This window comes from Vulpes vulpes, chromosome 5 (assembly GCF_048418805.1).
Source record: "Vulpes vulpes isolate BD-2025 chromosome 5, VulVul3, whole genome shotgun sequence".
NCBI lineage: Eukaryota > Metazoa > Chordata > Mammalia > Carnivora > Canidae > Vulpes > Vulpes vulpes.
Genome location: NC_132784.1, coordinates 140,420,960 through 140,441,045, shown reverse-complemented (window position 1 = coordinate 140,441,045; position 20,086 = coordinate 140,420,960). Strand labels below are relative to the sequence as shown.

The 20,086-nt window shown below is 58.7% G+C and overlaps 1 protein-coding gene across 3 annotated transcripts; it reads left to right on the top strand.

Annotated features, from left to right (window-relative positions):
* Positions 1 to 1,247: 1,247 nt before the first annotated feature.
* Positions 1,248 to 15,895, top strand: C5H7orf57 (chromosome 5 C7orf57 homolog). 3 transcript variants are annotated; one of them, XM_072760146.1, is made up of 8 exons: positions 1,248 to 1,366; positions 3,281 to 3,395; positions 6,755 to 6,940; positions 8,318 to 8,426; positions 10,205 to 10,361; positions 12,689 to 12,786; positions 14,276 to 14,499; positions 15,076 to 15,895. In XM_072760146.1, exons 2-8 carry the CDS (start codon positions 3,338 to 3,340, stop codon positions 15,120 to 15,122), a joined length of 879 nt encoding a protein of 292 aa, XP_072616247.1. In that variant the 5' UTR covers positions 1,248 to 1,366; positions 3,281 to 3,337; the 3' UTR covers positions 15,123 to 15,895. The 3 variants fall into 3 exon arrangements, with proteins under 3 accessions (XP_072616247.1, XP_072616249.1, XP_072616248.1); XM_072760148.1 differs by having other exon boundaries at positions 1,250 to 1,366; positions 14,324 to 14,499; XM_072760147.1 differs by having other exon boundaries at positions 1,250 to 1,366; positions 14,282 to 14,499.
* Positions 15,896 to 20,086: the final 4,191 nt, after the last annotated feature.

Genomic DNA, 20,086 nt, shown 5'->3' with positions numbered 1-20,086 from the left:
TTGTGTATGTATGTATTTATTAATTTATTTCACAGAAAGACGCAGAGACATAAACAGAGGGAGAAGCAGGCTCCCTGCGGGGAGCACGACCCCTAGATTAGGCCTGGAGCGGAAGGTGACACTCCATCACAGAGCCACCCAGGGCCCCTCATTATTTTAAATTAAAACAAAAAATTAATTCCGGTGTGAGTGATCTCACAGTGCTGAATTCGTCTCAGGTGTATTAGGATCAGCTACTCCCAGAACCAACCTTCTCCTGATCCGCAATCCCCTAGGCAGATGAGGCTGTGACCTATGCAAAAGGAGGCCTGTCATCCTTGATGGCCACCCAAGGGCCTCTACACAGTGGGGCCGACACGTGCCAGTGCAGCCCCGAAGAGTCTGCAGGATCCCGGCCCGGAGCCAGGTGAACCGCAGTCAGGGCCGCTCGGTCACTGCAGCCCGGTTCTGGCCACCTGGCTCCGCACCCTCCGCCTGCACCTGTGCGGGTCCCCAACCCAGAGGCCGCAGGTCCGCACTGGGGGCAGGGGGCCCGCAGAAATCTGAACACTTTTCCGCAGAAACACGGCCGAAGGCTTTAAAAAAGTGTTTTTAAAAAAACCCTCCTGAAAACAGAGGGTAAGAGGAAGGACGTTTACATGATCACGTCACTATTGACACACAGTTGGCAAACGGGCCCTTTGCTGCTTTACCGAGCATTTATTCCTCCTCTTTTTATTTAAGTTTGATTTTTCTTAAAGATTTTATTCATTCATGAGAGACACACAGAGAGGCAGAGACAGAGGCAGGGGGAGCAGCAGGCCCCATGCAGGGAGCCCGACGCGGGACTCGATCCCGGCACCCGGGGTCACGCCCTAGGCTGAAGGCGGCGCTAACCGCTGAGCCGCCCCGGCTGCCCTAAAGTTTAATTTTAAAGTGTTTTGTTTTTCGCAATCTGGGCGCCCAGGGCGGGGCTCGAGGTCACCGCCCAACATCCAGAATCCCCTGTTCCCCCAGCTGAGCCAGGAGCTCCCATTCGCCCTTTTTAAAAACTGCTTTAGATACAAGGAGCTTGACCAGCCCGCCCGCCCGCTTGTTGTCCTCGGCGGAAACTCCCCCGGGTGGGGCCCCTCCGGGAGCAGGACGCCGCCCCACCCGCCCCGCCCGCCCCTCGCCCTGATTGGCCGGCCGGCTCCCGCAGGCCTCTCCGATTGGCTGCGGGCGCTCCCGCCGCGTCCACCCATTGGCCGCCCGGCCGTTGCCAGGACGACGCGGGTGCTGCGCTTCCGCACCCGCTGGGAGTGTGGGGTGGGCTGGGCGCCCCGGGCCCGCCGCTGGGAGAGCCGCCTGGGCGCCGCCGCCCCAACCCCGAGACCCCGGGCCGCAGGTGAGTGGGCGGGGCCGGCGTCACCCCGGACCTGGACGGCCCCTGCCCCGAGACTCCCGCCCCGGGGAATCGCTGCCCCGGCCGTGCGCCTGCGTGGACGTGCCCCTACTGTACCCCGGAGTCCGTGTGCCTGCGTGGACGCGCCCCGCTATACCCCGGAGTCCGTGGGCCTGCGTGGACGCGCCCCGCTGTACCCGGAGTGCGTGTGCCTGCGTGGACGTGCCCCTACTGTACCCCGGAGTGCGTGTGCCTGCGTGGACGCGCCCCGCTGTACCCGGAGTGCGTGCGCCCCGGCCGTGTGCCTGCGTGGACGCGCCCCCCTGTACCCCGAGTGCGTGCGCCTGCGTGGACGCGCCCCGCTGACCCGGAGTGCGTGTGCCTGCGTGGATGCGCCCCGCTGACCCCGAGTGCGTGTGCCTGCGTGGACGCGCCCCGGCCGTGTGCCTACGTGGACGCGCCCTGCTGAACCCGAGTGCGTGTGCCTCCGTGGACATGCCCCGCTGTACCCCGGAGTCCGTGTGCCTGCGTGGATGTGCCCGCTGTACCCCGGAGTCCGTGGGCCTGCGTGGACGCGCCCCGCTGTACCCGGAGTGCGTGTGCCTGCGTGGACGCGCCCCCCTGTACTCCGGAGTGCGTGTGCCTCCGTGGACATGCCCCACTGTACCCCGGAGTCCGTGTGCCTGCGTGGACGCGCCCCGCTATACCCCGGAGTCCGTGGGCCTGCGTGGACGCGCCCCGCTGTACCCGGAGTGCGTGTGCCTGCGTGGACGCGCCCCCCTGTACCCCGAGTGCGTGCGCCCCGGCCGTGTGCCTGCGTGGACGTGCCCCTACTGTACCCCGGAGTGCGTGTGCCTGCGTGGACGCGCCCCGCTGTACCCGGAGTGCGTGCGCCCCGGCCGTGTGCCTGCGTGGACGCGCCCCCCTGTACCCCGAGTGCGTGCGCCTGCGTGGACGCGCCCCGCTGACCCGGAGTGCGTGTGCCTGCGTGGATGCGCCCCGCTGACCCCGAGTGCGTGTGCCTGCGTGGACGCGCCCCGGCCGTGTGCCTACGTGGACGCGCCCTGCTGAACCCGAGTGCGTGTGCCTCCGTGGACGCGCCCCCCTGTACTCCGGAGTGCGTGTGCCTCCGTGGACATGCCCCACTGTACCCCGGAGTCCGTGTGCCTGCGTGGACGCGCCCCCCTGTACTCCGGAGTGCGTGTGCCTCCGTGGACATGCCCCACTGTACCCCGGAGTCCGTGTGCCTGCGTGGACGCGCCCCGCTATACCCCGGAGTCCGTGGGCCTGCGTGGACGCGCCCCGCTGTACCCGGAGTGCGTGTGCCTGCGTGGACGCGCCCCGCTGTACCCGGAGTGCGTGTGCCTGCGTGGACGCGCCCCCGCTGTACCCCGAGTGCGTGCGCCTGCGTGGACGCGCCCCGCTGACCCGGAGTCCGTGTGCCTGCGTGGACGCGCCCCGCTGTACCCGGAGTGCGTGCGCCCATCCCTGTGCCTACGTGGATGCGCCCCCCTGTACCCCAGAGTCCGTGTGCCTGCGTGGACGCGCCCTGCTGTACCCCGGAGTCCGTGTGCCTGCGTGGACGCGCCCCGCTGTACCTGGAGTGCGTGCGCCTGCGTGGACGCGCCCTGCTGTACCCCGGAGTCCGTGTGCCTGTGTGGATGCGCCCTGCTGTACCTGGAGTGTGTGCACCTAGCCCTGTGCCTGCGTGGACGCGCCCTGTTACACGAATGTGTGTAAGCCCCTACTGTATACCCAGGATGACCTCTGTCCCCTGCTGTGCACCCGCCTGCCTGGGTGGTGTGTACAGGGCATGGCTGTGCTCCTGCTGTATACCAGCATGCATAGGCCCCTGCTGCATACCCACGTGGTCATGCACGCCTGTCCCCCACCATGAGACTCCCGCGTGCCTGCCAGGTGGAGGTGGACTGAGAGCTGTGGAAGAGGCCTCACCGGCCCCCCCGCGACCCCAGCATGAGGAACACAAGCAAAGAGCTGCAGGGCGCTGCTGCGAGCCGCTACGCTCCCTGCGGTGAGTGACCTGGGAATGGGGCTGTGCACCCTGACTCTGCAGGCCTGGGGTGGGGGTGGGGGGGGGCAAAGAAAGCAGCTCCCGTACCCCAGGGTCAGAGCCACTTAAAGGGAAACAGGAAGAGAAAAGGAAGAAAAAGAAAAACCGAACACAGCCCAGCCCATCTTGTCTATTTTCTGCAAAGGAAAGCAGGGTTCCTACTGCTGCCCCCCTGTTGGAGGCCGCGTGGGGAGCCCCCTGCGTCCTGCTAGTCAGACCCTAGGTGAGCTTCAGGCGCTCCCCTGAGTGCAGGCCGGCCTCTTCCAGCTGCACCCCGTGGCGCTCTTGTCCCCGCACCAGCTCAGCCACGCCTGGGGGTTCTAGTGGCTGGACAGGGAGCACAGCTGGAGGCCCTGCGGCCCTGGGCCTTCTCCCCTCCCCTCTGGACGCACAGGGGTCTCCGCGGCTGTGCGGGAAGCTGGTGGGCCCCTGCGGGGCTCACGTCTGCTCCCAGGGGAAGGAAGCCTGGCCTTGGGTTCCCAGATGAGCTCGGGATCCAGCTAGATGTGGCCGCCTCTGGTGACGCAGTGGCTCTGCTGGGACCCCTGTGGGGCAGGGCGGGGAGCTGGCCGCTTCCCCTCCTCACCACGGGCTCTCAGCCTTTTGTGACTGCTGCACGCCTTGGAGGGTGGCCTCCCTGTGTACACGGCCCAAGCGGACACCGCAAGGCCCCGGCACTGTTATGCACTAGTGTTGACCCTCAGAACAGCCCGAGGTGGCATCAGTATCCGCGGTTCATAGACGTGCACATTGAAGCCCGGAGAGTTTTCGGAGGGAACGTCCCGTGGGGGCTCCTCGGCCCAGACTCTGAAGGCGGGAGCATGGCCATCAGCCCTCGTGAGCCCCCGGGGGTCGCTGCCTGCCCCCCTAATCTCTCGCCTCGTGGGTAGCAGAAGGGAGCTCCTCTCCTGCGGGTGAGGACGCTTGGAGGCCACACCCGGAAACAGAGGAGAAGTGCCCGGGTGGCTCAGTCCCGCCAGCACCGGCCTGGCCGTGGGTTTCTGCTGGGGTCGTGATCTCGGGCTGTGAGATGGAATCCTGCATCTGTGTCCACGCTCCCTGGGGAGTCTGCTGCACGTCCCCCCACCCCACCCGCTCAAGCTCTGGCAATTAAGTAAATAGATGTTTAAAAAGGGAGAGAGAGAGAGAAATCCACGCGAGGCCCAGCGCTGCCGATGGAGCCAAACAAGCAGGAGACTGGTCGTCGTAGTGCTGGTAATAATCGCCGTGCGAGTCCTAATAATTCTAGGTGCTGAGGCTGCAGGACCGTTCTGGTTCCTTTCGGCCTGCGTGTGTGTGCGCGTGTGCGTGCAAGCGCCTTTGCACCAGCTATCAGTGCCTGGAGTGGAGTTCAGTGCCTGCCTGCGGCTTCCCGTAATGAGAACTGGAAGATACGCTGTCCTCCGTGGATTAATTAGTAAGCAAAACACAGAGAGGAAAAATAAAGCAAGAAGTGCACGTCCTCCCTCTAAGAGAATATTTGAGTTGAATGTGATCCGAGTAGGAAGCTGCCCGAGCTCTTCCTCCCGTGAGCTTCTGCTCCATTCTTAAACCTTTCCTAATACTTATTTTTCATTCTCAAAACTACAAATCTCGATTTAGCTAATTGTTGTCCTTTAGAGCTTCAAATATTTTCTTATGTTGAATATAATTCATTTTTTTGCAGTGAACCCAGCGTTAGAAGTAGAAATTGGATGTGTAAGCTTTTCCCTTTGGAGGACAGTTGTTCATGGGATCCTTGTGTTACATACATTAGTTTTGTTTAAATACTTATTTTATTTTTTGAGAGAGAGAGAGAGAGAATGAGCGCACGGGGGTGGGGGTGGGCAGAGAGAGAGATTCGCAAGCAGACTCCAAGCTGAGTACAGAGCCTGATGCAAGGCTTGATCCCACGACCCTGAGATCATGACCTGAGCCAAACCAAGAGCCCAACGCTCACCCAACCGAGCCACCCAGGTTGACATAATCTACTCAGCACAGTTTCCCGTCACCTGCAGTATTAGAGTCTCCAGGGCAGCAGAACCAACAGCGCGTCTCTCTCTATCACCGTCAGCTGTCTATCCTCTGTGTATTATCATCTGTCTGTGGAGAGGTTTATTTTAAGGAAGTGGCTCACACAGTTGTGGAGTTGGGTAAGTCCAAAGCCCGCAGGGCTGGAGACCCAGGGAGGAGCTGATGTTGCCTTGAGAGCCCAAAGGCTATTGGAGGCATTGGAGGCAGCGTTCCCTCCTCCCTGGGCTGGGGCGGGGGGATCTCAGTCTTTTTCTCTTAAGGCCTTCAACTGATTAGATGCGGCCCACCCACGTGATGGACGGTGGTCTGCTTTAATCAAAGTCCACTGATGTAAATGTTGATCTCACCTAAAAATGTCTTCATAGAAGCCCGAGTGTCCCCATCTCTTCCCTCTGGGGACCATAAGTAGACACTGGGCAGTGCAGGTCCCTGGGGTTCTGTATCCACCTCTCGTTCCCCACGGGGCCCGGTGGTCACAGAGTGGCCTGCGGGGCTGTCCTGGGTGTCTGCTCTGCCAGCACCATGGTCCCCTCATTGCCTGGGGTGCCCTTGTCTGTGGGGCTCAGAGCAGGGAGGGGGAGGGAGGGTGGGCAGCAGGTGGCCTTCCCCCTCCCCAGTGGCACCTCTCACTCAGGGCCGCCCACAGAGGTGACGCCCTGCCCCCCGCCCTGTCTGCACCCCTCATGCCCCAGCTCCGTGGGCCCACCGGCGACTGCAGGGGTGCAGCTCCGTGGTCCTGGGCACCTCCCGTGTCCATGAACCTGTGACCTCTGGCTCAGGGGGTCCCACCATGGCCTCAAGCACGGGCCGCAGGGCCAGAGGGCTGGGGGCCTCGTCCCGCTGCTGCCAGACCCCGCCATGCGCACCCAGGCCGCTGCTTCAGGGTGGACGTTGTGTCTCGGTGTCCTTAGCGTGCCGGGGCCGGCGGGTCTGGGCCGGTCCTGCCACACACCCCGCCTGGCCTGCCGCGCTGTGCGTGACCCGGGATTGTGCAGGCACATGTGCTCCCCGATGTAGCGGAAACGCGGGCTGCTCCTGGGCCCGTGGGGGGGAACACGGGCCACACACAGGGGATTTGGACTCTTGGAGGGGGCTGTGCCCCCGGGGGCAGAGGTGCGGCCGGTGCTCGGGGAGCTGCCCCTCCCGCGGGAGGCCGCTGGCTTGCTGCCACTGCAGGTGTTCCAAAGGGGCGCTTTCTCCCGTGCCCGTGTCCCGTGGGCGCAACCCCGGCCCGGCGTGGCTCGTCGTGGCTCGTCGTGGGCAGGGGCGCAGGCCCACCTGAGTGCTCCTTGCTCTCCTCTCTGTAGACTGGTATTACCACCTTCCCGCGAAGCGGTCGGAGAAGCCCGTGGACGCACCGCCGGCCTCCCAGATCCCAGGCCTCAGTGGCCTGAGGGAGCCTCCCCATGGGCACGTGCCTGGGCTGCGGAGGTACTGGGTGAAAGACACGGACTCGGAGTACGTGAAGCTGGCCAAGCAAGGCGGCCGGCCCGGTAAGCAGCGCCGCCACCCCAGGGCCCCTCGCTGCCTCCGCGAGGAGCTGCCTGTGACGTGGACGTCCCGCCCCAGGCCAGTGGACGTCCAGGGTCACGGCACAGCCTGGGATATTGCACCGTCGCAGGATCACCCGCTCCCAGCCCGCGGTGGGGTGCCGAGGGGCTCGGGCCACCGTCCGCCCCCCCAGGGGGTCGTGCCTGCACCTCCCTGGCCCCTTGGGGTGACCAGCGGGGTCCTGCGTGGCCCTCGTCAGGGCTGTCCTGTGGTGGCAACATAGGCCACAGACAAGATTCAGACGAGGCCGAGGAGCATCCGCCATGGCCCACGGTTTAAGTGAGGACGTCCTAGGGACGGCCGCTGAGGCAGGGTCCCCCTGGGACAGTGGCCCTAGTGCTGAGGGACGCGAGAGCCACCGCCTCTCCTCCCCTTGTCCTGGCCGCCGTCAGTGTCTGTCAGGGGTCCCCCTGAGACACTGGGCCTGGGTGTCCAGGAGCCAGGCCACCCCACCCCACCTGCTCCGTGTCAGGCCCAGGACAGGGCCTCCATGTTCCTCTGGCCTCTCCCTGTCCCCCGGCCTCCCGCTAAGGGATCTCACACTAGATAAGAGGATGGCATCGGGGCGTCAGTGCTGATGCCATCGAGGCGCCGTGACTGTGTAGCACCCGCCTTCCGGAACCTTCCGTCCAAGTTCATGGGGGCAGAGGGGCCACAGGTCTGCAAGAGGTCACCAAACTGCCCCAAAACAGCAGCGACAGTGACAATGCCCAAGGAGGCAGGGAGAAGGGAGGAAGAAAGCAAGCAGATGCGAGCACGGGGGGAGCTGGGGGATCCCGGCCGTTCTTGCAACTTTTCTCTGGGTCTGAAATGTTTCAAAATCAAACGCAAAACAAAGTGTTAAACATCTACTGATCCCGAAACGTGGGATCTGCCGGCCTGTTAGCAGGCAGGGCCGGCCCCCAGCTTGGAGGAGGCTGTGGCGGGAGGGCCGGAAGCCTCGGAGTGGGCAGGCGGCTCCTGAGCTGGTGGGTCTCAGACACGAAGGAGCCTGTGCTCTGTCCCCTTGGTGGCTCCAAGTGGAGGCCCTGATGACCACGTCCCCTCGCCCACTCCCTGCTGAGTGAGAACAGTGGCAGTGAACAGTCGGACGTGAGGAGGGTAGCTGAGAGCGCAGCCAGCAGGCAGCCCCCCGGGGACCCGAGGAGTTTTGTCCCCTGAATGGTGGACATCAGCATGCGTGGGCGCCAGCTCTGTAGCAGGGCGAGCTCTGGGGATCCCGGGACCGGGCCGACCCCGGGAGAAGTCACAGTCCCCGCTGTGTGGTCACCTGCCTGCTCTTGCGCTGCACGCTCACGCCATGTCTCTTTGGCTTTGAGATCTGCTGAAACACTTCGTGCCCGGGACCAGGAAGGGCTCCCCGGTGGCCTACTCCCTGCCAGACTGGTACGTGCACCACAGCAAGCCGCCCACGGCCGAGCAGAGACAGTGAGTATCCCGAGGGACATGGAGAGGGGTGGTACAGCCCTGGGAGCGGCTCAGGGGGGCTGCTCAGGGGGCGCAGCCAATAGGATCCCAGCTGGGGCCAGCGCCAGACCTCTGGGGCTGCCTCGGGGCCTCGGCTTCAGGCTGTGTCCCCTGTGCCCCTATAACCAGCAGCCGGACACAGGTGCCCTGTGAAGCCAGAAATGCAGGCACTCCCAAGTTCCTGTGGGACACCACGTCCCCCAGAACGTCTGCAAGGCCTAGAAATTCCCGTGCTTGGGCATGCACGCCCTAGCCTCCAGACCCCCTCCCGGGAGGCTTCACAGTGGAGCCTGGGGCAGGAGCCCAGATGTGTGTGAGCTGTCACCCCGTGTCCCCGAAGCCTGTGCCCGGGGTCACGTGCCGTTTTGTCCTCGAGGTTCCCGTCCCCCCGGAATCTAAAACTCACACTTGGCCAACACAGCGGAGCTCTGATTTGAGCAAAGCAGAGAGGAGAGGGCCCGCGTGTCCCAGGAGGAGCTTCCAGAGACCCCAGGCCCCCGGGGGCCAGCTTACCGCACTGCCTGTCCGTCCCAGAGCCGGTCCCCTACCTGGACAGGAGGCCAGAGGTGCCTCTGAGCATCCACACAGCCCTGTGCAGCCCAGGAGGCCACTGCTGCAGGGCGTTGTGGGAGGATCAGGAGGCCCGGCCCCTCCCTGCCTCCACTAGCACTGCCCACCCGCTGGGCCCGTGGGGGAGCAGAGAGCACTGCTGCCCCTCCCACCCCATGTGTCCCTGTCAACGGCCCAGGCCTCCTGGAGCTCAGAGGGCGTGAGGGGGGGTTGGTACAGGAGACAGTTTCCTCCAGTGAAAAGTCGGGAGCTGGGAGCCGCGGTGGAAACTGGCCTTCCGTGGAGAGTTCCTGCCCCTTCGGTCTCTGAGGCCTTTCCCTGCCCGTACAGAGCCCGAAATATAGGGGGGCCCAGCTGCTGTCCCTGCCACCGCTTCTCCCCAGGGGTCCCTAGCCTGCATTCCCAGCCTCTGACCTCTGCTCCCTGGCCTCGCCCCTGGCTTCCTCGGGGGCCTCCCACCTGCCTCTGTCCTCTCTCTGGGTCAGGGGCAGCGGGAGCCCCTTCTGGCTCTTTGTACTCCCTGCTCTGAACACTGCACCCCGAGGGCCTCCCCCCCTCCGCAGCTGCGGCCTGCACCTTGCCCAGGCCCTGCCCCCTCCGTGCCCCTCACTGCTGCCAGGGTGAAGCCCCAGCCCTTAGCCCTTGGGCAGTGAAGGCGATGGTGACTAGGAGAATGCAGCGGGTGCACATCCCCGCTCCCTGCCCCTGCTCCAGGCCTGAGTGCTTTCCGGTGGAGACGGGAAACCAGGCTGGAAGTTTACATACTACATTAAACGTGACCGGCGGGGGCGCCTGGTGGCTTAGTCCATGAGTGGCGACTCTTGATTTGGGCTCAGGTCCTGGTCTCAGGGTCATGGGACGAGCCCAGGGCAGAATCTGCTTGGGATTCTCTCTCTCCCTCTGCCCCTTCCCCTACTCACACGCTCCCCCATCTCTCTCTTTCCCTAAAATTAAATAAATAAAATCTTTTAAAAAACGACCATCAAACAGAAAACAGAAAAAAACACTAGTGCTATTAAATGATCCTGTGAAATGATAAATGTGAAGGAGGGAAGGGAAGAGAGGAGGGAGGGGGGACGGAGGAGGGAGAGGAGGGAGGGGGAGGGGAGGAGGGAGTGGGGGAGGGGGAGGGAGTGGCCTCAGGTGGGCGCCTGCCCCTGTCTCTGCAGGATCCCCAGCGTCTCCATGCCCGATTACATGGTCTACGAGGAGTTTCACCCCGAGCCGGCCAACGGCAGCTATGAGTCCAGAAGAGGGCCCTTCGACTTCGACGTGAAAACAGTGTGGCAAAGGGAGGCAGAGGAACGCGAGAAGGAGAAGAGAAAGGTGAGTGGCCGCCTGCCCTGCGGGGCTTGCTGTCAGCTGTCGCTGTGGCCGCCACACGGAGAGCAGAACCGCGACACGGCTCTGTATTTTATTTTTTTAAAAGACGTGTTTATTTTAGAGAGAGCCCACACGTGGGAGGGAGGGGCAGGGAGCCGACGCGGGCTGCATCCCACCTCCCTGGGATCGGGGCCTGAGCTGAAACCCAGCGGCGGTCGCTCAACCCACTGAGCTGCCCAGGCGCCCAGTTCTGTATGCATGGATGCATGTATTTTTTAAAGATTTTATTTATTCATGAGAGACACAGAGAGGCAGGGACACAGGCAGAGGGAGAAGCAGGCTCCCTGCAGGGAGCCCGACATAGGACTCTATCCCGGGACCCGGGGTCACGCCCTGGGCCAAAGGCAGATGCTCAACCGCTGAGCACCCCCGGGCTGCCCCCAGTTATGTATTTTAAATTTGAATCGACTAAAGGGCAAGAGGCCATGATAATACTCCGTTTTTTTCCTTTTTATACGTACTGACTCCACCAGGTAAGATGACCTTGTAGAAAATGAGTTTTAGCTGGTTAATGCTTGTCTAGGGCAGCCTCCGGCATGTGTAGGAAGGACATCCTGTATTTACTCATTATCTGTTCCCTAAACCTGTCTATTGTGTCTACGTGAAGATCTCCCTGGAAGACTCCTTATTGATCATAAGGGGAGAGAAGTGATACTTTTCTCCAGTACAAAGCTCCTCGGGGGTATTTGACCACCAAGAGCAGCTGGCTCCAGGGTGAGAGGCTTGTTTGGGGATTGGAATTTAATTTAATTTAATTGTTTTATTTTATTTTATTTTATTTTATTTTATTATTTTATTTTATTTTAGATTTTATTTATTTATTTCAGATAGAGTGAGCAAGGAAGCACAAGCAGGGGTGTGAGGAGGGGCAGAGGGAGAAGCAGGCTCTCTGCTGAGCAGGGAGCCTGATGCAGGACTCGATCCCAGGACCCTGAGGTCATGACCTGAGCCAAAGGCGGATGCTTGACCCACTGAGCCACCAGGAGCCCTGGGGATTTGTATTTTAAAAGAGAAATTAGGAGCTCAGGGCCCTCTGCAGTTGGTGGCCTTGTGGTTGGCTACCTCGATTCGGAGGCCTTCCCCGCTGTCCTGGGCTGAGCACTGCCCCCCGGGGCTCCAGCTCGGAGGCCTTGTGAGGCAAACAGTGGTTTTGCCAGCCTGGGTGCCAGTGGGTGCCCGGAACCTCTGCACCCAACTCCCAGGCTTGGCTTCTCTGTGTCCTGGTTTGAGGAGAACCCCTGGCAGTTTGTCTGCGGACTCATGCAGTTGGACACCACGTAGAGTGTCGGTCGTCTCCCGTGGGCTGCCCAGTTTTCCTCTGGCTCAGGTTCTGGGTTCGGGTCCTCTGCATGATCCATGAAGCACACTGTTTTTAGGATCAGGTCCACAGTCTTGGTGATACGCTAAGTGCCCAAACATGGAGCGATGAAGGGGTCCTGGGTGTTGACCTCCGCCACCGTGTGCATCTAGGGGACCTTGGAGACGCTACATGCTGTCCGAGCCGCGGGTCCAGTGGGGTTTCACAGCCCCCGACCCCCACCGTGTGGGGCCCGATGAGTGTGCGAAGCAAGGAGGGAGGGGGCAAGCCAGTTGTGGTGACGGACACCAGCAGGGCGGCTGGTTGAGCTCCAGGAATAGGGTGCGGGGTGCCAGCCAGGGTTGGGGGGCGCCCCGTGGGGAGGGCCTGACTGTCCCTGCCGTGCCCCCCCTCGTGCCAGACCCAAGCCCGTATTACTGAGGACGGCCGCTCACCCGCGGGGTGCTGGGCCGGAGCGTGCCCCCTTCCTGAAGGGCCTCCTTTCCTCCCTAGAAATGCCTGGGTGCCTCCCCGTGTGCTGGCTTGTTTTTTTTTTTTTTTTTTTTTTTTTTTTTGCTTTTTGTGGGTTTTCTTTCGTTTTCCTGTAGCATCCTCCCGACCCACTTTGTTAGAGTGTAACGCACACGCAGGAAATGCACTTTTTTTTTTTTTTACCAAGCACTGTTCTCCGGGTTTTGCCGAGTGTGTCAGCAGCACAGCCGTGAAGGAACAGAGCTGTTCCCTGGGCCCCAAGCCTCCCAGCCTCTGCGCAGCCGGGCAGAGCCGCTGCCCTGGGACCCCGGGGGCAGCTGGGACTGTTGCTCAGTGCGTCTTCCTGTGGTTTGGGCTGGGGAACGATAAGCCTGCCCAAGTGTTCCCGCCCCGTTTGTTTGGTTCCACGGTCGGGGAATGTCCTCTGCCAGTGTTGGGATGCCTGTCCCCCAACCAGGGTTCTGTGTGCTTCTTGCAACAGGTGAGGCTACCAGCCATTAACTCCAAGTACCCAAGCAAAGTGGGGACCCCGCTTGGCCCCAAAGACCCCGAAGGAAGCAGAGTCTCCTTCCCTCCCATGTAAGTCACCTGGGCCGTGCCCACGCCACCTGGGTCAGGTTTGGGTGTGGGCCTCTGCGTCCAGCGTCCCGAGGACAGAGTCCCAGGAATGGCAACACAGCGCTGGGCTGACGGCCTCATGATGCTCTCTTCCTGGGAACACGTTTTGGTGATGGCTTGTTGCTGTCACAGCCCCGTGGCCCAGCCTTGCCCGCCAGTGTGGGGGTCGTGCCCCCGTGGAGTGCAGCTGCCCCCCTTCCACGCCTGTGCTGTGTGGGTACGGAACATCTCCAACAGGCTGCTCTGTCCCGTGAGCCTGTGTCCTGCCTGAGGCCCCCACCGGGGACCCTGTCCTCACCTCTTAAATTCAGGGCCACCGCCCCACACGTGTGCATGGCCCCATCCGGACGTGTCCTGTCACCAGGGATTGGACTGTGTGTCCGTAGCCGCTGGTGTCACTTGGGCTCTGCATTCGGGGCTCCGGCACTTGGGTAGTGAAGCCCCGAGACCTTAGCTTCTCTTCACTGTCTCAGAACCCCAGTGAGTGCCAGGAGTTGTGTCACTAACTGTCCCACGAATTCCTCAAACAGGCTCTGGTCTGGGGCGGTGGGGAGCAAAGGGGTCAGTGAACACAGCGTATGGAGCAGCGGGTGGGGTTCCCACGCTGCCACTGGGGGAGCAGGGGGGCCGGTGGGCGACCCTCACAACACAGCAACTCAGGCGTGCCACCTGTGCCACGGTCCTGCTCCCAGGCCTGGGTGCCCCCTCCATGTCGGGGTCCCCGCACCCTGAGCACTCTGTGCCTGCCAACGAGTGGCCCCCGAGTGAGCAACAGACGGAGGCAAAGCAGTGCAGAGAAGCAGCAGATAATCTTCTCTTTAAAGTTAATTTATTGACGTCATCTGCACACCCAGGGGCTCGAACTCACGACCCCGAGGTCACGAGTCACACGCTCCGTGGAGCGTGATGGAGCCAGCCAGGCACCCCCAGGACAGCTCACCTTTAATGTGGAGGAAGAGCTAGTCGAGAAAAAGGACCATTTGGTAAAGAGATGGTAGTGTCCGGGCAACCCACCACCTCCCAGGGAAGCGGGTGTTTTCCCCGAGAAATGCCGCAGTATCCTCTAGGGCGCTCACGCTCACGGGAAAGGTTTTGGAAACAATGGAGCAAGCTCCCACCATGTGCAGGGACGGCTGCGAGTACGTTACCTGGGGCTCCCAGGGGAAGGGGGGCCGCCGCTGGGAGTGCAGCTTGTGATCTTGGGGTCCTGAGTTCAAGCCCCACGTTGAGCATACAGATGGCTTCAGTAAATTAATTAATTAAATTGACTTTAAAAATTGGGAAGAGGGACATCGAGTTTGAGAGAGAAAGAGAGAGAGGAATATCTCCGCTATGTTTGAGGAACAAGAACACATCCTGGCTATTACGGGCTCACTCGCTGAGATGTGGTCGGAACTACCGTTAATTGACCTTTGCACTGAAGTTTGACATGAATTTCTCTCTTTTTGAGGCCTAGTCAAAAAGCCAGTTCACCCACAAACTTTTCCAAACTTATCAGCAATGGGTATAAGGACGAGTGGCTGCAGCAGCGAGCGGACGCAGACAAGAGGACCCCGCAGGCCCCCGGGGCGACCCCGCCGGCTCCGTCCCCGCAAGAGTCCGACGGGCGCCAGGGTGCAGAGTCTGACCCCGACCCGGAGGTGCCCGAGGGCGAGGGTGCCGGGGACGTTCAAGGTGAAGTGCGCCCCACAGCCCGCGTTCACTGAGGCTCTGTTCCCTGAGATTTCCTGTCTCACCCCGGATCTCACCCCGAGGAATCCAGAGGCCGTGTAAAGTCCTACAGAAGTGAGGGGCTCGCAGCTAGAGGAGGATCAGAAACGTTCCACTCTCCTGTTTATTACCACAAATAGCTAAAGTCATGATCTCTGTGAGGTTGCATTTTCTTTTCTTTCTTTCTTTCTTTCTTTTTTTTTTTTTTTTTTTTGAAGATTTTATTTATTCATTTGACAAAGAGAAGCACAAGCAGGGGGAGGAGCAGAGGAAGAGGGAGAGGCAGGGAGCCCGAGACAGGACTCCATCCCGGGACCCTGAGATCATGACCTGAGCCAAGGCAGACACTTCACCCGCTGAGCCACCCAGGCGTCCCCGGGAGTTACACTTTTATAGAGACTTCAGGACTGGTCCTCGAATATAAGAACAGAAATATGTTCTTTCCGTTACTTAAAATTAATGGGTTAAGAATCTTAATTCGTAAAGAAATGTCATCTTTGTATCTCTCTCCAGCAGCCATCTCTTCCCGTTGCATTACAGGTGCAAGCACGTCTCCACCGGCCTCCATGCCGGCAGAGCTCAACTGAACCCCACCTGGTACGCACCTAGGATCGCTTTCCGGTGGCTGAATAGCATCTGACTACATGACAACTATATTTAGGAGGCTGCTGCTATATTTTACGAAGATAGATTCTTATGAAAAAATTTCTCATCGAGCCGATTTGACATCACTGTTGCAGAGCTGGTCTGAGTGTTGGGTGTTGCTTCCTGTGCTTCTCTGGGATGTGAGGCACAGGGTCGCTGGGCGTCTTGCTGGCCTGGGATGTCCCAGGGTCTCGGAACCAGCCACTTCCTCCCAGCCCGTCATCCGACGTCACCGGTTCCTGTGTTAGTCTCCGTCGGTGACATTTTGATTGAAATCAACTATTTAGACTCTTAAAGAAACGCAAAGTCTTTTCCATTATTGGGTCCTGTAATCTTTGTAGAAATGATTTTTTCTGTTCCAAAATAATTTAATTCCAGAATATTGTGACAGAGTTTATACTAAGAAAAAGATTAATTTATTATGCCTTAAGACTGTAAGCATTTAATGTAAGAGCAAGGTAGCATTTGCCAGTTTAAAACTTTTGCTAATATTTTTTGCATAAATTGAAATTCATAATATTCTACATTTATTTTGTATCGTTTAGGTAAAACTATGTGTAATTTTAATGTTTAACTTAGTCTTAACAGAAAATTTAAAATAATCAGACTGAATTTTATTTTATAAATTTTGCTACTATTTATGCGTAATTAGCATGATAATGTAGTTTTATATTTGTCCATTTAATTAATGAATAAAATAATTTTCAGAAAGCCAGATAAAGTCTCAAGTGTTTTTTTTTTTAAGATTTATCTATTTATTTGTTTGAGAGAGAGAGAGCATAAGCAGGGGGAGCAGCAGAGGCAGGAGCAGACTCCCTACAGGGCAGGGAGCTCGATGTGGGACTCGATCCCAGGACCCTGCGATCATGACCTGGGCTGAAGCAGACGCTTCACTGACTGAGCCACCCCGGAGCCCCTAGATATAAAAATCTTGAACCAAATGTTAGCAGTCAGACAATGTACAGAAAGAACTAGATTCTATTACTAGGTAGGATTTGTCACAGGTGTGCAAGGCTGGTTCAACACCCACAAATCAATGTGTGTAATCCACCAAGGAATACGCTGAAGCAGAGAGATCATAGGATTCCATGAACGGACACAGAGCGTCTGGCAAAACTCAGCACCCACTCACGACAAGACCTCTGAGCAAAGCAGGAACTGAGGGCACTGCCTCTGTTACAGGATTTCTCCCCTTTCGTGACGGTTCTTGGTCACGCTGCTTGGAAGAGGGAAGAGGTAGACGGTGAGGAGAGGTGGGCGGCAAAGTGTATTGAGCCACAACAGTAAAGCAAACCAAGCTCCCGAAAAGGGAGGGAGCCAGGTGGGTGAATTCCAGTGAGAAGCTACAAGCTGCTTTCTCCTTGTGTCCTCACTGGTGGAGAGAGAGAGGAAGCCAGATCTAGCTCCCACAAGGGCAGGAATCCTAACGCGGGCCCCACCCCTGGGACCTCACCTAACCCTGAAGTCCTCCCAAAGGCCCCACCTTATTAACACCATCAAACTGGGAGTGTGGCTTCAACATATGACTTTAGGGGGACAGGAGACATTCGGTCCATAACACCGAGAATACGGGATTTTCGCGAAACTGAGTTGGTAGGAATGGGGTCCCATTAGAAAGAAGACTCGGAGGAGCCTGACCCAAGTGCGCTCCAAGGACAGAGGCTATACCAGGACCCAGCTTGATCTATAGGTTTAAGGCAATCCCCATCAAAATCCCAGTATTTTTTTGCAGACACAGACAAGCTTATTCTAAAATTTATATGGACATGCAGAGGTCTTAGAATGGCTGAAACAATCTTGAAAAAGAAGAATCAAGTAGGAAAAATCACTCTACCCAATATTAAAGTCTACTGTAGTATTGACAGGCAGGGAGAGGCACAGAAGTGACGAGAACAGAAGAGAACATCAAGAAATGGACCCACACAAATATGCTCACCTAACTTCTGTCAAAGGAGCAAAAGAAATTTAGTGGAGGAAGGATGGTCTTTTCAATGCACAAAAGCACAAAAAGCCAAAAACCAGCGTCACCAAACCATCGTGCCTAAAAATGGATCATGAACTTAGATGTAGAACATAACACAACAAAACTTTAAAGAACACTTGACGGGACGAGCACTGGCTGTTATATTATATGTTGGCAAATCAAACTCCAATAAAAAAATACAGTAAAAAAAAAACTTTAAAGGAAAACATACAGAAAGTCCTCAGGATCCAGGGCAGTGCAAAAATTTTTAGATTTGATGACAAAAGCATGATCTACAAAAGAGAAAATTGATCAACTGGTCTCATCAAAATCAAAAAGAATTTTTCCCTGTGAAAGCTCATATGAAAGGACAAAACAAAAATAAAAGCAAAAACAAGAAAATAAGATACTGACTGGAAGAAAATATCTGCAACATTTGCCAACGAACGACCTACCCGGCGAAGAGTGTGCAAAGAGAATACGCAAAGTACTCGAATCTTCACTAGTCACCAAACAACAACAAAAGCTCCAAAAGATCCACTTAACGAAATTAGGAAAAGACACAAGCCAGCACGACCCCAAAGAGGGTTTCCAAGTGTCACAAGCACATCAAAGGCGCTGACACCATCAGGCACCAGGAAAGTGCAAATTAAAACCGCCACCAGGGATCAGTGCACACTTCTCAGAATGACTAAAATAAAAAAATAAGGATAACGTCAAATCCTGGCGAGGTTGTGGAGAGACTGGATTTCACATCCGTCGCTCGCCAGGATGGAAAGTGTTCCCCCCGCAGGAGACACCTGGGCGCTTTCCTGGGAGACTAACCGTGTGATCCCGCTGTGCCCAGCGGGCGCTCCGTACTGGCCATGGCCCCCACACGGTCGCGGCAGCTGCGTCCTTCGGGGCCTCCGCGTGGAAACAGCCGCGGTCCTCCCTGGGGTGGGCGCTCACAGGGCCCGCGGCCTCTCAAGACAACCGCCGGGGTGTGCGCAGGAATAGCAGGGCAACGTGACGGCGACAACCAGGCTGGGGGCAAAGCCAGAGGGGAGCCCCGAAAGTAAAAGGGGGGCTCTGGAGGAGGCCGGCAAGTCTGGGAGGCTCGTGAAACAGCAGACGGACGCCCTGGGATAAACTGGAGCTCGGCGTGGGCTCGCGGGCTGAGGGGCCTGCCTGCCCTGCCAGGCCCGGGGTCAGGGGGCAGGGGGCGGCGGGTCCAGGTGGGGCTCTCCCCGGGCTGGGGACCTGTGCGCGGCCCCCTGCTGGCCTTCCCGCTCGGGCTAAGCGAAAGGTCCTTTCCATTCTCAGAGAAGCACCTGCTAGAAGAGCGGCCGAACCTCCAGGGAACCCTGCTGACTAGACAAGGCCGTGGGGGAAGGTGAGGTACTCTTGGTTTCTGTGTCTAAGGATTTTGTTTTTAATGACACATTTGAGAAGTTGAGGACCAATGAGCGGATGCCAGGTTAGGGATTAGGGGCCGGGATAGCGGAGCGCTAAATACCGACCCTAACCCTTGGTGGTCGGTGAGGCGGCTGCCCCAGCTCAGGGGAGGGTCGGGCCCCGGGGTACAGCCCATGTCGGGCTCCCTGCTCCCTGGGGAGTTGGCTTCTCTCCTCTGTCCCTCCCCAGCTTGTGCTCTGCTTCTTTCTCAAATGAAAAAATAAAATCTAAAAGAGAGAGAGAGAGAGAGAGAGAACTAAACACAACACGAAAATGAGTACTAGAAAACAGGTAACGTGCAGAGCGTCGGGTGTGCCAGTGTCATGCCCCGGGTGCAAATCCCTACTCTAGGTCCGTGAAATGTTCCCTCTGGGGGAAACCGAGTAAAGGGCACAGACGTCCTTCTGTGTCACTCCTCACGACTTCATCTTTGCCATTCGAGTTGCCGTAATAAACAGACGACCTGGCTCACACACAACAGAAATTTCTGGTGCACATCATGCCCATCTGTACACTGAGCTCAGGTGGGCTCCAGTAACTTCCAGGAAGCCAAGGGCTCTTAGGATTCCCGGATGGAATGGGGGAGAACTGCCGTGGGAGGTAAAGCCATGGGGTTGGGGGGAGAGCCGAGAGCACGCAGAGCCGTTCAGCAGAGGAGCGGGCTGCCGGGCGGGTGCTCGCTTGCCGGCTGAGTTTGGGGTCCCAGGCGGGCCACTCCCGGGGGTCCTGGCTTCCCTGCTGAGGAGGCCCTGTGGGGGAGACTGCACCTGGCAGCAGCGCTCGGACAGTCAAGTGCCAAGAGGAGGGCATGAGCGAGCTGGTGGCGCCCGGGGCCACCTCTCCATGTCCTGCTGGGGGTGACACAGAGGCACCTGCCTCCAACTTGTCAGACCGGAGGTGCCGCCTTCTCTGTTCGTCCTCCTCCACAACCAAGATGCTGGCTGGGACCCACAATACTGTTCGCTCTTTGAAGCGTCTGCCCCTGTCTGATGCTCTAGGACGCAGGAGAGCCCTGAGATGGGAGGGGGGCCGCTGGCACTGGGACTTGGGGTGTGGGCCCTGGCAGCGACCGAGCCTCAGTTGAAAGCTCTACAGTAACTCTCAGCTCTTCTTGGGAGGAATCGTGTGGAATTAGTCCTTGGTCCAGGTGAGCCAGGCAGGAGTGGGTGACATTATTCTTCTGTGGCCTCTGTGGCGTGACTTCTTGTGTGGGAGGCCACTCAGAACACATCTCCGCAGAGGTCCCAGGTCCTGGGGGAGCTGGCCTGGCCGTGGGCCCGCGTGTCCTTGGCATCTTTGCGGGGAGCCAGGCAGGTGGCTGGCTGGTGGGCCGGGGCTTTCAGCGGTGGTTTAGAAACGGCCACGGTTTCTTCTCCAGTCTGTCGCATTTACGAAGTGTCAACTTGACACATACGTCTTAGGTATTGGATTTCCCAGTTCGTGGGCAGCCTCTTGGAAATGGAAGACAAAGTCCTTCACGGGCCAGAGGGCCTCGGGCCACCCTGG